The following is a 15,457-nucleotide window of genomic DNA, read 5'->3' on the forward strand; positions in this document are numbered from 1 at the left end:
AAGCTATTCTTGTCAGCTATTCCCTGACCCAAAGCTATTCCTATCAGTTACTCCCTGCCCTAAAGCTATCCATATCAGCGACTCCCCGACATAAAGGTATTCCTGTCAGGTACTTACTAATCCAAAGCTATTCCTGTCAGTTATTCCTTGACCCAAACCTAAACCAGTCATCTACTCTCTAATCTAAAGCTATTCCTATCAGCTACTCCCTCGCCTAAAGCTATTCCTATCAGCTACTCCCTGACCTAAACTATTCTTGTCAGTACTCCCTGACCCAAAGCTATTCTTATCAGCTACTCCCTGACCTAAAGCTATTCTGTCAGGTACTCCCTGACCCAAAGCTATTCCCATCGGCTACTCCCTGGCCTAAAGCTATTCTGTCAGGTACTCCCTGACCCAAAGCTATTCCTGTCAGCTATTCCCTGACCCAAAGCAATTCCAATCAGCTATTCCTGCCCTAAAGCTATTCGTATCAATGACTTCCTGGCCTAAAGGTATTCCTGTCAGATACTTCTTAATCTAAAGCTATTCTGTCAGGTACTCCCTGACCCAAACTTAAACCAGCCAGCTACTCCATGATTTAAAGCTATTCCTGTCAGTGACTCCCGGCCTTAAAGCTATTCCTCTCAGCTACACTCTGACCTAAAGCTATTCCTGTCAGGTACTTCCTGATCCAAAGCTTATCCTATCTGCTACTCCCTGACCTACAGCTATTCCTGTCAGGTACTCCCTGACCAAAGCTAATCCTATCAGCTACTCCCTGATGTAAAGCTATTCCTATCAGGTACTCCCTGATGTAAAGCTATTCCTATCAGGTACTCCCTGATCCAAAGCTATTCCTATCAGCTACTCCCTGAAAGCTATTCCTGTCAGCTACTCCCTAACCTAAAGCTATTCCTGTCAGGTACCCCTGATCCAAAGCTAATCCTATCAGCTACTCCCTGACTTAAAGTATTCATATCAGCTACTCCCTGACCTATAGCTATTCCTATCAGCTACTAAAGCTATTCCTATCAGCTATTCCCTGACCTAAAGCTATTTCTGTCAGGTACTCCCTGATCCAAAGCTAATCCTATCACTACTCTCTGACCTAAAGCTATTCCTGTTAGGTACTCACTGATACAAAGCTAATACTGTCAGCTACCCCTTGACCTATAGTTATTACTGTCAGGTACTCCCTGATCCAAAGCTATTCCTATCAGATACTCAAGCTATTCCTATCAGCTTCTCCCTGACCTAAAGATATTCCTGTCAAGTACTCCGTGATCCAAAGCTAATCCTATCAGCTATTCCCTTACCTAAAGCTATTCCTGTCAGGTACTCCCTAACCCAAAGCTATTCCTGTCAGCTATTCCTTGACCCAAAGCTATTCTTATCAGCTGCTTCCTGCCCTAAAGCTATTCATATCAGCTGCTCCTTGACCTAAAAGTATTCCTATCAGGTACTCCCTAATCCAAAGCTATTCCTGTCAGGTACTCCCTGACCCAAACATAAACCAGTCAGCTACTCTCTGATTTAAAGCTATTCCTGTCAGCAACTCCCTGCCCTAAAGCTATTCCTCTCAGCTACTCCTTGACTTATAACTATTCATGACAGGTGTTCCCTGACCCAAAGCTAATCCTATCAGCTACTCCCTGACCTAAAGGTATTCCTGTCAGGTACTCCCTGACACAAAGCTATTCCTATCAGCTACTCTCTGACCTAAAGCTATTCCTGTCAGGTATTCCCTGACCCAAAGCTATTCCTGTCAGCTATTCCCTGACCCAAAGCTATTCCTATCATCTACTCCCTCGCCTAAAGCTATTCCTTTCAGTGACTCCCTGACTTAAAGGTATTCCTGTCAGGTTCTCCTTGACCCAAAACTAGTCCTGTTAGCTATTCCCTGACCCAGAGCTATTCCTATCAGCTACTCCCTGCCCTAAAGCTATTCCTATTAGCTACTCCCTGACGTAAAGCTATTCTTGTCAGGTACTCTGTGATCCAAAGCTAATCCTATCAGCTACTCCCTGAGCTAAAGCTATTCCTGTCAGGTACTTCCTGATCCAAATCTAATCCTATCAGATACTCCCCGACATAAAGCTATTCTTGTCAGGTACTCCCTGATCCAAAGCTACTCCTACAAGCTACTCACTGACCTAAAGCTATTCCTGTCAGGTACTCCTTGACCCAAACCTACACCAGTCAGCTACTCTTTGATCTAAAATTATTCCTGTCAGCGACTACCTGACCTAAAGCTATTCCTATCAGCTACTCCCTGACCTAAACCTAAACCTATCAGCTACTATTTGATCTAAAGCTATTCCTACCAGCAACTTCCTGCCCTAAAGCTATTCCTATCAGCTACTCCCTGACCTAAAGCTAATCATGTCAGGTACTCCCTGACCCAAAGCTAATCTTATCAGCTACTACCTGACCTAAAGCTATTCCTATAAGCTACTCTCTGACCTAAACCTATTTCTATCAGCTACTCCCTGACCTAAAGTAATTTGTGTCAGGTACTTCGTGACCCAAAGCTAAACCAGTCAGCCTTGACATAAAGTATTCCTGTCAGCTACTCCCTGACCTAAAGCTATTCCTATTAGTTACTCTCTGACCTAAAGCTATTCTTGTCAGCTACTCCCTGATCCAAAGCTATTTTTGTCAGCTACTGCCTGACCCAAAGCTATTCATGTTAGGTACTCACTGATTCAAAGCTATTCCTGTCAGTCACTTCCTGACCCAAAGCTATTTCTGTTTAGTACTCCCTGATTCAAAGCTATTCCTACCAGCTACTCCCTGACCCAAAGCATCTCATGTCAGCTACTCCCTGACCTAAGGATAATCCTGTCAGCTACTCCCAAACGTAAAGCTATTCCTGTCAGCTACTCCCTGACCTAATAATATTCCTGTTAGGTACACCCTGACCGAAATCTATTCCTGTCAGCTACCCCCTGACTTAAAGCTATTCCTGTCAGCTACACCCTGACCCATAACTATTACTGTCAGCTAATCCCTGACCCAAAGCCATTCTGGCCTGCTACTCCCTGACCCAAAGCTATTTATGTCAGGTAATCCTTCTTTCAAAGCTATTCCTGTCAGCTACTCTTTGACCCAAATCTATTCCTGTCAGCTACTCCCTGACCCAAAGCTATTCCTCTCCTCTACTCCCTGACCCAAAGCTATTCCTATCAGATACTCCCTGACCCAAAGATATTCCTGTCAGCTGTTCCTTGTCCCATAGCTATTCGTATCAGTGACCCCCTGACCCAAAGCTATTCCTGCTATCTATTCCCTTACCAAAGCTATTCCTTTCAGCTACTCTTTGATCCAAAGCTACTACTGTCATCTATTTCTTGGCCCAAAGCTATTTCTGTCAACTACTCCCTCACCCAGAGCTATTCCTGTCAGCCACTCCCTGACGCAAAGCTATTCCTGTTAGTTACTCCTTGATCCAAAGCTATTTCTCTCAGCAGATCCCTGACCCAAAGCTATTCCTGTCATTTACTCCCTGACCCAAAGCTATACCTGTCAGCTACCCCCTTACTCAAAGCCAAGCCTCTCAACTACTCCCGGACCCAAAGCTATTTCTTCCATCTACTCCCTGACCCAAAGCTATTCCTGTTAGCTACTCCCAGACCCAAAGCTATATCTGTCAGCTACTTCCTGACTTAAATCTATTCCTGTCAGCTACTCTCTGAGATAAAGCTATTCATGTCACCTACTCCCTAACCTAAAGCTATTCATGTCAGCTACTCCTTGACCTAAAGCTATTTATGTCAGCTTCTCCTTGACCTAAATCTATTCCTGTCATCTATTCCCTGACCCAAAGCTATTCCTGTCTGCTACTGCTAGACCTAAAGCTATATCTGTCAACTACTTTCTGATCTAATGCTATTCCTGTCAGCTACTCCTTGACCTAAAGCTATTCATGTCAGCTACTCCTTGACCTAAATCTATTCTTGTCATCTGCTCCCAGTCCCAAAGCTATTCATGTCATCTACTCCCTGACCTAAAGCTATTTCTGTCTGCTACTTCCTGACCGGAAGCTATTCCTGCCTGCTACCCCTAGAGCCAAAGCTACATCTGTCAACTATTCTCTGGTTTAAAGCTATTCCTGTCAGCTACTCCTTGACCTAAAGCTATTCATGTCAGCTACTCCTTGACCTAAAATCTATTCCTGTAATCTGCTCCCTGACCCAAAGCTATTTCTGTCTGCTATTCCTAGACCTAAACCTATATCTGTCAACTACTCTCTGATATAAAGGTATTCTTGTCATCTACTCCCTGACCTAAAGCTATTTTTGTCTGCTACTCCCTGACCGAAAATTATTCCTGTCTGCTACTCCCAGACCCAAAGCTACATCTGTCAACTACTCTCTAATCTACTTCTATTCCTGTCAGCTACTCCCTGACCTAAAGCTATTCATGTCAGCTACTCCTTGACCTAAATCTATTCCTGTCATCTGCTCCCTGACCCAAAGCTTTTCCTGTCTGCTACTCATAGACCTAAATCTATATCTGTCAACTACTCTCTGATCTGAAGCTATTTCTCTCTGCTACTCCCTGACCGAAAGCTATTCCTGTCTGCTACTCCCCGAGCCAAAGCTACATCTGTCAACTACTCTCTGATCTAAAGCTTTTCCTGTCAGCGACTCCCAGATTTAGAGCTATTAATGTCAGCTACTCCTTGACCTTAAGCTATTCATGTCAGCTACTTCTTGACCTAAAGCTATTCCTGTCTGCTACTCCTTGACCTAAAGATATTCATGTCAGCTACTCTTTAACCTAAATCTATTCCTGTCATCTACTCCCTGACCGAAAGCTATTCCTATCTGCTACTTCCAGACCTAAAGCTACATTTGTCAACTAGTCTCTGATCTAAAGCTATTCCTGTCAGTGACTCCCAGACCTAAAGCTATTCTTGTCAGCTCCTCCTTGACCTAAAGCTATTCATGTCAGCTACTCATTGACCTAAATCTATTCCTGTCATCTGCTCCCTGACTCAAAGCTATTCCTGTCTGCTACTCCTAGACCTAAATCTATATCTGTCATCTACTCCCTGACCTGAAGCTATTTATCTCTGCTACTCCCTGACCGAAAGCTATTCCTGTCTGCTACTCCCCGAGCCAAAGCTACATCTGTCAACTACTCTCTGATCTAAAGCTTTTCCTGTCAGCGACTCCCAGATTTAGAGCTATTAATGTCAGCTACTCCTTGACCTTAAGCTATTCATGTCAGCTACTTCTTGACCTAAAGCTATTCCTGTCTGCTACTCCTTGACCTAAAGATATTCATGTCAGCTACTCTTTAACCTAAATCTATTCCTGTCATCTACTCCCTGACCGAAAGCTATTCCTATCTGCTACTTCCAGACCTAAAGCTACATTTGTCAACTAGTCTCTGATCTAAAGCTATTCCTGTCAGTGACTCCCAGACCTAAAGCTATTCTTGTCAGCTCCTCCTTGACCTAAAGCTATTCATGTCAGCTACTCATTGACCTAAATCTATTCCTGTCATCTGCTCCCTGACTCAAAGCTATTCCTGTCTGCTACTCCTAGACCTAAATCTATATCTGTCATCTACTCCCTGACCTGAAGCTATTTATCTCTGCTACTCCCTGACCGAAAGCTATTCCTGTCTGCTACTCCCCGAGCCAAAGCTACATCTGTCAACTACTCTCTGATCTAAAGCTTTTCCTGTCAGCGACTCCCAGACTTAAAGCTATTCATGTCAGCTACTCCTTGACCTTAAGCTATTCATGTCAGCTACTCCTTGACCTAAAGCTATTCCTGTCTGCTACTCCTTGACCTAAAGATATTCATGTCAGCTACTCTTTAACCTAAATCTATTCCTGTCATCTACTCCCTGACCGAAAGCTATTCCTATCTGCTACTTCCAGACCTAAAGCTACATTTGTCAACTAGTCTCTGATCTAAAGCTATTCCTGTCAGCGACTTCCAGACCTAAAGCTATTCTTGTCAGCTACTCCTTGACCTAAAGCTATTCATGTCAGCTACTCATTGACCTAAATCTATTCCTCTCATCTACTCCCTTACCCAAAGCTATTCCTGTCTGCTACTCCTAGACCTAAAGCTATATCTGTCAACTTCTGTCTAATCTAAAGCTATTCCTGTCATCTACTCCCTGACCTAAAGCTATTTCTGTCTGCTCTTCCCTGACCGAAAGCTATTCCTGTCTTCTACTCCCAGACCCAAAGCTACATCTGTTAACTACTCTCTGATCTAAAGCTATTCCTGTCAGGGACTCTCAGACCTAAAGCTATTCATGTCAGCTATTCCTTTACCTAAAGCTATTCATGTCAGCTACTCCTTGACCTAAAGCTATTCCTGTCCGCTACTCCTTTACCTAAAGCTATTCATGTCAGCAACTCCCTGACCCAAAGTTATCATATCCTAAGACAGTCTCAGTCTCTTGCTGTCTGTAACTCCTACAGATAGATGATAAAATGATAGATTTTACTTTCATTGTATTTTTACGTAGTGTCTGTTTTTTTGTCTGATGTCTACAGTTGTAATGATTTTGAAGTAATGTTTGGGAGTAGTTATTTAAATTTCACGTATAGTATTTTGCTAAGTGAAATTAGACATGTTTTGTTTCTAGCATCCTTTAGATTTTTTCCTTGCCTTCTGGTTTAGTAGTTTACCGCCATAACTTTCAAACCCCTTTATCTTTATTCACCTATATAGATATAGCTAGTTATTATTAAATCTGAGTATATATATATATATATATATATATATATATATATATATATATATATATATATATATATATATATATGTGTGTGTGTGTGTGTGTGTGTGTGTGTGAGTGTGTGTTTGTGTGCGTGTGTGTGTGCGTGTGTGTGTGTGAGTGTATTACTTTTCTGTGTTAGGAAGTGTGAGAATGTGTCCTACTTCTATTGGTACAGTATTTATCATTGAATAAACTAAAACTTGTTCTGAAGGAAAATCCGTGCATGATTACGTACCCCAATTAAGCATTTTATCTGATGACAATAAAATAACTTAGATTTTATGAAACCGTTTGTATTAGAATCAGCCACCTCTCAACATCTTCAGTTCCTCATACTTTTGAAATTATTTTGTCATTACAAATCCTAAACATTATAGTGGAATTAAGTGAAGAAACTTATTTCCTTGGTAGGATCGTGCCCATATATGACAGAACTTGAAGTTTGTCCATTTACTAACACACTACAGTTCAGGCTTTGATGTGGCACATGTATCCCAAATATGATGACATTTAGAAAAAAAATGAAAATGCATATTGGTTATTCCATATGAATATATGCCAGGTGAGAATTGTCCAATATAAGTTCATAAAGTATGTCACATACGTTCGTAAAACAAAGGTATTTTAGCGTATTCTTGTGTAGAGAGAATAGCTTGATTATGAGTTTGGGTTCAGTATGATTGCATTTTCTCTCCAAGTATATGGAATATTGTCCTTACTCAAAATATATTCTATGAAAATATATATGTAATCGAGATTCCATAAATCCAGGGGTAAATTCATGTGAGGTTTCTTTTAATGAAGAAAAAATTAAGCATTTTACTTTTGAACAAAAATAATTTAGCTAGACAATCAGAGACTCGTCACTGTTGCTGGAATTATTAGAAATGGAAGATCCATGCTGTCGGTATAATACCGACTGTTCATTACAATTTTTTTTTCCTTTGGTTTTCATTTTATGCAGATATTAATGTTGTATAAACCAACGGTAATAATAGGCTTTTCAAAAGTTACTTTTCAATTTTATGTTATTTCAAACTCGACAGGTTACGCAAAATTAAGTTACTTGCCGGATTATTTTCTCTAAAGTATGGCAGCTGAAAAATTTGATGGAAATTACCAAAACTGGTTTGTTTCCTTCGACTTAGGTAATCGGGAGTAGTTGATTATTAAAAGAATATTAGTAACAGTTTTCTTCATTTCCCATGTCTATCCCAAAAGAGATGACCAGTCTGTTACAATTGTTTATCCTTAAGAATAAAAATGAAAAGACACAGCTAAGGTGTGTTAGTAAATCTTAGTGTTTCAATGTTTTAATCAGTACAAGACTATATTTTTGATAACACCAAAAGAAGAGATAAACACTTAAGTTATTTTATATGGTATTGTTTTTTTTTTTCTATAAAAAAAATTCCATTAACTGGGATAATTTCTCTTTTACAGAAACGATATCGGAGGAGACTACATATATAATTAGAGAAGCCACTACAAGTCAAGATGTTGCCAAGCCATCTTTGGAAGCTGAAGCATTGGTTGCATCAACGGCTGAAGTTGAAGTAGTTGTAGAGTCAATGTCAAAACCTGCAGAAGCAGAAGCTGCCCCAGCTACAGCATCAGAAGTAGCAGCTGCACCTGCTGTTGAAGCAGAAGCTGCTGTACCTGCTGTTGAAGCACAAGCCGCTGCACCTGCTGTTGAAGCAGAAGCTGCTGTACCTGCTGTTGAAGCAGAAGCCGCTGCACCTGCTGTTGAAGCAGAAGCTGCTGCAACTGTAGATGAGTCAGCAGTTGCTCCCGCTGCAGAGGCGGAAGCTGCCCCCGCTGCAGAGGCTGAAGCTGCCTCCACTGTAGAGGCCGAAGCTGTCCCCGCTGCAGAGGCCGAAGCTGCTCCTGCTGTAGAGGCAGAGGCTGCCCTTGCTGCAGAGGCTGAGGCTGCCTCCGCTGCAGAAGCTGAAGGTGCTCCCGCTGCAGAGGCAGAGCCTGTTCCCGCTGCAGAAGCTGAAGCTGCTCCTGCTGCGGGAGCTGGAGCTGCAATTGCTTCAGAAGCTGAAGCTGCTACTGCTGCAGAAGCTGAAGGTGCTCCTGCTGTAGAAGCTGAAGGTGTTCCCGCTGTAGAGGCAGAGGCTGCTCCTATTGCAGAAGCTGAATCTGCTCCTACTGCAGACGCTGAAGCTGCTCCTACGGTAGAGGCAGTGGCTGCTCCTGTTGCAGAAGCTGAATCTGCTCCTGCTGCAGAAGCTGAAGCTGCCCTTGCTGTAGAATCAGAGGCTTCCCCAGCTGTAGAGGTCGAGGCTGCTCCCACTGCAGAGGCAGCTCTAGTTACAGAAGCAGAGGTTGCTCCCGTAGCAGAGGCTGACACAGCTCCAGTTGCAGAAGCAGAGGCTGCTCCCACTGTAGAGGCAGAGGCTGCTCCTGCTGCAGAAGCTGAATCTGCTCCTGCAGCAGAAGCTGAAGCTGCTCCTGCTGTAGAGGCAGAGGCAGCTCCTGCTGTAGAAGCAGAAGCTTCCCACGCTGTAGAGGCCGAGGCTGCTCCCACTGCAGAGGCAGCTCCAGTTACAGGAACAGAGGCAGCTCCCGCTGCAGAGGCTGAGGCAGCTCCAGTTGCAGAAGCAGAGGCTGCTCCCGCTGCAGAGGCTGAGGCAGCTCCAGTTGCAGAAGCAGAGGCTGCTCCCGCTGCAGAGGCTGAGGCAGCTTCAGTTGCAGAAGTAGAGGCTGCTCCCGCTGCAGAGGCTGAGGCAGCTCCAGTTGCAGAAGCAGAGGCAGAGGCTGCTCCCGCTGTAGAGGCAAAGACTGCTTTTGCCGCTGAGACTGCACCAGTTGCTGAAGCAGAAGCAGCACCAGTAGTTGAGGCAGAAGCTACACCATCTGTTGAAGCAGAAGCAGCCCCAGCTGCTGAGACAGAAGCAGCACCAGCAGTTGAGGCAGAAGAAGCTCCAGCTGCTGAGGCAGAAGCAGCTCCAGTTGCTGAGGCAGAAGCAGCTCCAGTTGCTGAGGCAGAAGCAGCTCCAGCAGTTGAGGCAGAAGCAGCTCCAGCTGCTGAGGCAGAAGCAGTTCCAGTTGCTGAGACAGAAGCAGCACCAGCAGTTGAGGCAGAAGCAGCTCCAGCAGTTGAGGCAGAAGCAGCTCCAGTTGCTGAGGCAGCAGCACCAGCTGCTGAAGCAGAAGCAGCTCCAGCTGCAGAAACAGAAGCAGCCCTAGCTGAAGAAACAAAGGCAGAAGAACCAGCACCTGAGCCCCCAGCGCCTACGTTATTCCAAAGATTTAAGAGGCTATTTTTCCGTAACTAATAGTAGAAGTTAAATAGGTGTCTATTTTTATAATGTTCTCTTTTTGACTGTAATTTTTGTGTAATTCCTGTAGATATGATCATGGAATTTTACTTATTAGTAAGTGGTAGGTGTAGAAATCCTTTCCTTAATTATAAGATGCATCAATTATACATATTCAGACACGAGTCATTCTTGGGTAGATTTAAGTCGCTCTTGTATATTTTCCTCTTATTTTACAAATAAATTGGTACTAGTTATTGTGCTTTTTTATGTTGCCAAAAACGCAGTTTAGGTAATTTCTTCAATGGTAAGGTAATATGAAGAACAAAAGATTTACATCTTACTCCTGTAACAGTCGTTGATATGTACTCAATCTTGGCTATCATTCCAATACATCACCGATTTCTTTTGATTTATAACTTAATTACAAAATTAAGCATAGAAATTATTTTCAAACCTCTGTGAAAATTGGAAAGGAGCACAGAATGATATCTCAAGAGAAGACTTCACACCCATCGTGAATGTTTGAAGTAAGCACGACGAAAAACTTAAAAAAAATTGATTTATGGGATTACCTTAAGAGTCTGCTTTCTTGTCAGGTCCAGGACTTTACTGTTTTTTTTTTTTTTTTTTTTTTTTTGTGACAGAATTCTTCGGCTTCCTGGCAAAGAAGCTTTACTTAGCCTTTAAATTTTGATATATATTGTTTTATCAGATCAAATCAATAAGAGAAGACCCATAAGGATTTCGTGCTCTCTGTACAAACAATGGAAAATAACATATTATATCTCTTCCTCAAAATTAAGTAACTCTAATAGAGGTTAAAGGTAATTCTTGATGCTAACAATATGGAATAATTTACCATTTACGGTATCATACACAGCTTCTCAAAATATCTTGCTGTCTTCATCATGAGCTTTAAAGAGGTATTGTTCTCTAAGATCCGCAAGACTGGGACATTCAATCAGTAAATGCCTTTCAGTCATAAGAACCAAGCAATCATTATAAATGGGTTGGCAACTGCCAGTCATCAAAAATTCGTATGTGCTCACAATTCTTAGGCGGCAGTTCCCACCTTGTAGGCATACTATTTTATTTCCATGAAGGTATAGCAATATTGATCTTCATCTTATTCTGATCAACAGAATTCCAATAATGTTGCCATACGAGGCAAAAAAGTCATTACATAAAAGTGAATATCTTCCAGGAAGCGATTTGCCTTCCGTCTCATTTGCAATTAATACGTCTCTTCCATTGCTTGCACACCCACATGAGCTGGAATCCAGCACAACTGGACTTCCTTGACTGTTGTGCTGTAAATATACAGCCTCTAAAAGTAGATGGTTGGATTAAAAACAGTCAGTGCCTGTAATACACTTTTTGCATCACGGAAAATGGTAAAATTACCCTCTTTCATTATTTATATTTTTTTATAACATTCAGAATACAATACAGCTCTGTTATAAACATAGATGATATTAAGGAATCGCAGTTTGACAATTAAAAGAAGTATTATACACCCTATATCCAACGCCAGCACTGATTTGGAGCCTTCCGTGAATATAAATCCAGTATATCTATGCTGTTCTGCATGTTCCAAAAAAGGTAGATCAAATTTCTTCAATTACCATGTTGTCTTAGAGCCAGTCAAATACAGAAGGGAACCTCAGGAATTTTCTAGGGAGGAGTAATTGATAGCTTAAAAGGTAGTACCCCATTCCTGGAAAGATTCAGGCTATCCTTCTGAATCCATAAGGCTTTGGGGATGTAGAATGGTATTCATAGTATGAAAAGAAATTCTCTCTATTTGCAATTTGAAAGGATAGTGAATTCGGAAGCCTCTGTAACCTATACCTATATTTAATCACAGTAGATTGGCAACATAAGTCTAGAGGCCATTCGCCTGCATCAACTAAAAGATTAGGGATGGGAAATGACAAAAGCACTAGTGGCTAATCTGATGCCAGCACGATTAATGAAATCTAAAATCTTCAACTAGAAAGGTGAGGCTGAAGAATATATTTCTCATCTATTTGAAAGTTTGGATAAGATAAGGGCTTAAAACAGTCTGAAGAGAGTACGACAATCTGCTCCCTAATATGTATTTTTTAAAGTTTTGGCCCATACATCTTGGGGAGCTCTGAGACTTTATAAAGCCCTTATATTATCCAAACGTTCATGTGGATGTGAAGTATATTCTTCAGCTCGCCTACCAAGCTGAAGATTTTAGATTCCATTCACAGTGCTGCCATCAGTTTATCCCAAGTCTGTTAGTTTATGCACCCATTGCCTAACCCTCTCTGGTCCTAGCTTGATTGAGAGGGAGATTGGGTGTTGATCACAACCCTAAGTATAAACTAGTGTGACTACAGGTCAAGCAATAACTATATCCCATTTTCACGCTGTAGAGACCAATGGAAGGCGATATGAAAGATAACGAACCATAAGCAGGCAATGGATACATTCATATGGCAATATTAGTAGGTTGTCGAGTTAAAATCGCAGGCTTAACGATCTACCTGGCTGTTAAAAAGCATGCCTATATATTCTGCCATTATGCATAAAGAAAATGAAGCCTGGCTAATTTGTGGACAAAACGAAAAAATATCGAAATTTAATGGAGTGTTGCGAATATTTTAGAGGACCTAGTCGAATCTATTTCGCTAATCTAGCCATTCGCTGGCTAAGTTCCTAATCTCTTGTTTGTTGATGGAGCCCTTACTGCTAAAATAATTCATCCGGGTATCCAGCCAATGGGCCTTGCTTGCCAATGCATATGCTTGCGCACTCAAGGATTTTCAAGATTTATGCCAACATGAGTGAAGGGTTGGACTGAATTGAAAGGATATCAAATGTGATTCAGCTTCATTAAGGAAATGTTGCTGAAAGATTTTACTTTTGATTCTCTGAGGGTTAAAATAAGATGTAGGCTACTTGAACATAAAATATTAACTAATGATTATCACAAGAATAGCTGTTTTTTGTTACGTACGTTCCAAAGGATCAAGCAAAATTGAAATTGAAAGCAAAACAGACAGAAATATGGATAAAGTAATAAAGATGAAATATTGATATAGCAAAATAATAAGAAAGATACATATGAATTAGGAATGAAGACAAAATGAACAATAAACATGGATGGAAATTAAAATAAGGGTTAGAGTAACCCCAAGTGTTCTGATAAGAACTGTAATCCTAACTATATAATGTGCAATTAGGTCCATCTAGTTTTGTTTAGAAGCAGGTACAGGAGGTACGTATCTATCTATGTAAAGCATATACACGCGCGCGCATATATATATATATATATATATATATATATATATATATATATATATATATATATATATATATATATATATATACATACATATATATATATATATATATATATATATATATATATATATATATATATAGTAGATAGATAGATAGATAGATAGATAAATAAATAAATAGATAGATGGATAAATAGGTTGGGTGAGTTTTCTTCAAAGAATTTTGATGCTTCAATTAGAGTAACTAAGTTCATTCGCAATAATAATGATGATAAAATAGTAATGACAATAATAAACAAGATTAATATGTTGAAGTACTACCGTATATAGTCTGAATGTTTGTCAGTAATTCTAAAAGTATGTAAAATTTTCAGTTTAAATCTTGGAAAAGAAAAGAGAAGCTAATCAACTTTCGTGAGATTTGGTAAATCAAATAGAAAATAAAGCTCAACAGGGTAAACCCTTATGGGGTATCTTATATGTATGTACATAACAAGCACATGCACTCACACACAAAGTGTTCTTTTCAACCAGGGTTTTTATCTTTTTATTGCTTGGCACTGCAGCCCAGATACATGCTCTTTTATTTTTCACACCCGTTTCAGAATGAACTGTCTAGGGACCTGGTGTGGCCCCGATTAGCAACCATGGCCCCACTTCGAACCCTCTTAGCAACGCTCATCCAAATTTGCCTCATGATTTTATGAAAGAAACATTATATGTGATACTAATGATGAACCCATATCCTTAACGATTAACTGCAAGAGAGGCTTAAGATTACTAGCCCTTTCCATAGGTTACATGCCATCCAAAGCCTTGGAATAAAGTAGTAGGCTGCCTTCATACACTATTCTTAAAATCTATCTAGACGACACCGATTCGAATATGGCGCTCGTGGCACGTCGAGTTATGTATGACCATTGCTTAGTTTTATATTATAAAGAAATAAAAAGAATGCTGGGGCATAATGAATATTGTATAAGATCTATCGGCAGTTGATTAAGCATAAAAAAATTTACGCCTCTATTCACTTTTTAACAAAGTTATGGCTATGATGTATAAAAATTCGAATAATGACTTCGAATGATGTAAGGCGAATTTATAAGGATGCTTTATTGTTGGTTTCGAGTCTTATAATGAAAACAGGAGAGAGAGAGAGAGAGAGAGAGAGAGAGAGAGAGAGAGAGAGAGAGAGAGAGAGAGAGAGATTTGGATTTGCAATATATGATTATTATCAGCAGCAACAGCAGATGCTGCTGCCAAGCAGTGTCTTTTTATAGGAAGACGAAAGCCTCGCTGTTGTTCAGACCTACATCAACAAGACAACGTTTTCTATGATTGCTGACTCAAGCTTCGGTAGCCATAGCTTGACTTGTTTAGCTAGTTAGATTTATCTTATTCCCAGAAGAGAATTTGGCCAGCGCTGGGGTAAGGGAGGCCATTCTGCGCCAAAGGGAGATCTCACCGTTACACCGTGAGAAATAAGTTCAAAAAGTTCCATTCAGCGTTAAAGGGAAACCCTGAATTTGCATTGTGAAGAATAAATTTAATGATAAAAAGTTGGATCGCAGAGGAGGAAGAAGGGACGGGGGAGGGGGGGGGGGTTGAATTAGAAGGGCAATTAGGGGTGCAAAAGCGGCCTAGAAGGCTGCAAAGATGTCTTAGTAATGCCCACAGTGCTCCACGTGCAGTAATAGCATTGACTCAGAGGATTGTCTATTCATATCTGTTGTACATGTTATGATTATTACATGATCCTATTTCATTTATGTACAACAGATATGAATAGACAATCCTCTAATGAGTCAATGCTATTACTGCACGTGGAGCACTGTAGGCATTACTAAGACATCTTTGCAGCCTTCTAGGCCGCTTTTGCACCCCTAATTGCCCTTGTTTTTTCGGTAGAGAATCCGTGCTAAACAACACTGTAATTGTATAAAAGTAAATTTTCTCGTTAAGTAAATAGCCAAAGGCTACATCCATTAAAGGTTTGACTTTGAATAAGCAAATGGCTGTCATTGCTTCCGAAAATGTATTTCAAATATTTATCATTATTAATACTAAGCAGGCCTCAACCCTAATTGGAAAAGCTGGATGTTACTAGGCTATGGATAGACAGCCTACCGTAGAAATACAACATACAGAATTAAGGAATATAGATGATTAGTAATAAAA

The 15,457-nt window shown here is 40.7% G+C and overlaps 1 protein-coding gene across 2 annotated transcripts in view; it reads left to right on the forward strand.

Annotated features, from left to right (window-relative positions):
- The window catches only part of LOC137640316 (proteoglycan 4-like), a 49,036-nt gene extending 38,778 nt beyond the window's left edge, over positions 1-10,258 (forward strand). For both annotated transcript variants that reach the window (XM_068372948.1, XM_068372949.1), the window contains exon 4: positions 8,179-10,258. In XM_068372948.1, coding sequence (XP_068229049.1) covers positions 8,179-10,019 — 1,841 coding nt within the window. In that variant the 3' untranslated portion in view covers positions 10,020-10,258. The remainder of the gene's footprint in view (positions 1-8,178) is intronic.
- Positions 10,259-15,457: the final 5,199 nt, after the last annotated feature.

Source organism: Palaemon carinicauda, chromosome 4 (assembly GCF_036898095.1).
Source record: "Palaemon carinicauda isolate YSFRI2023 chromosome 4, ASM3689809v2, whole genome shotgun sequence".
Classification (NCBI taxonomy): Eukaryota; Metazoa; Arthropoda; class Malacostraca; order Decapoda; family Palaemonidae; genus Palaemon; species Palaemon carinicauda.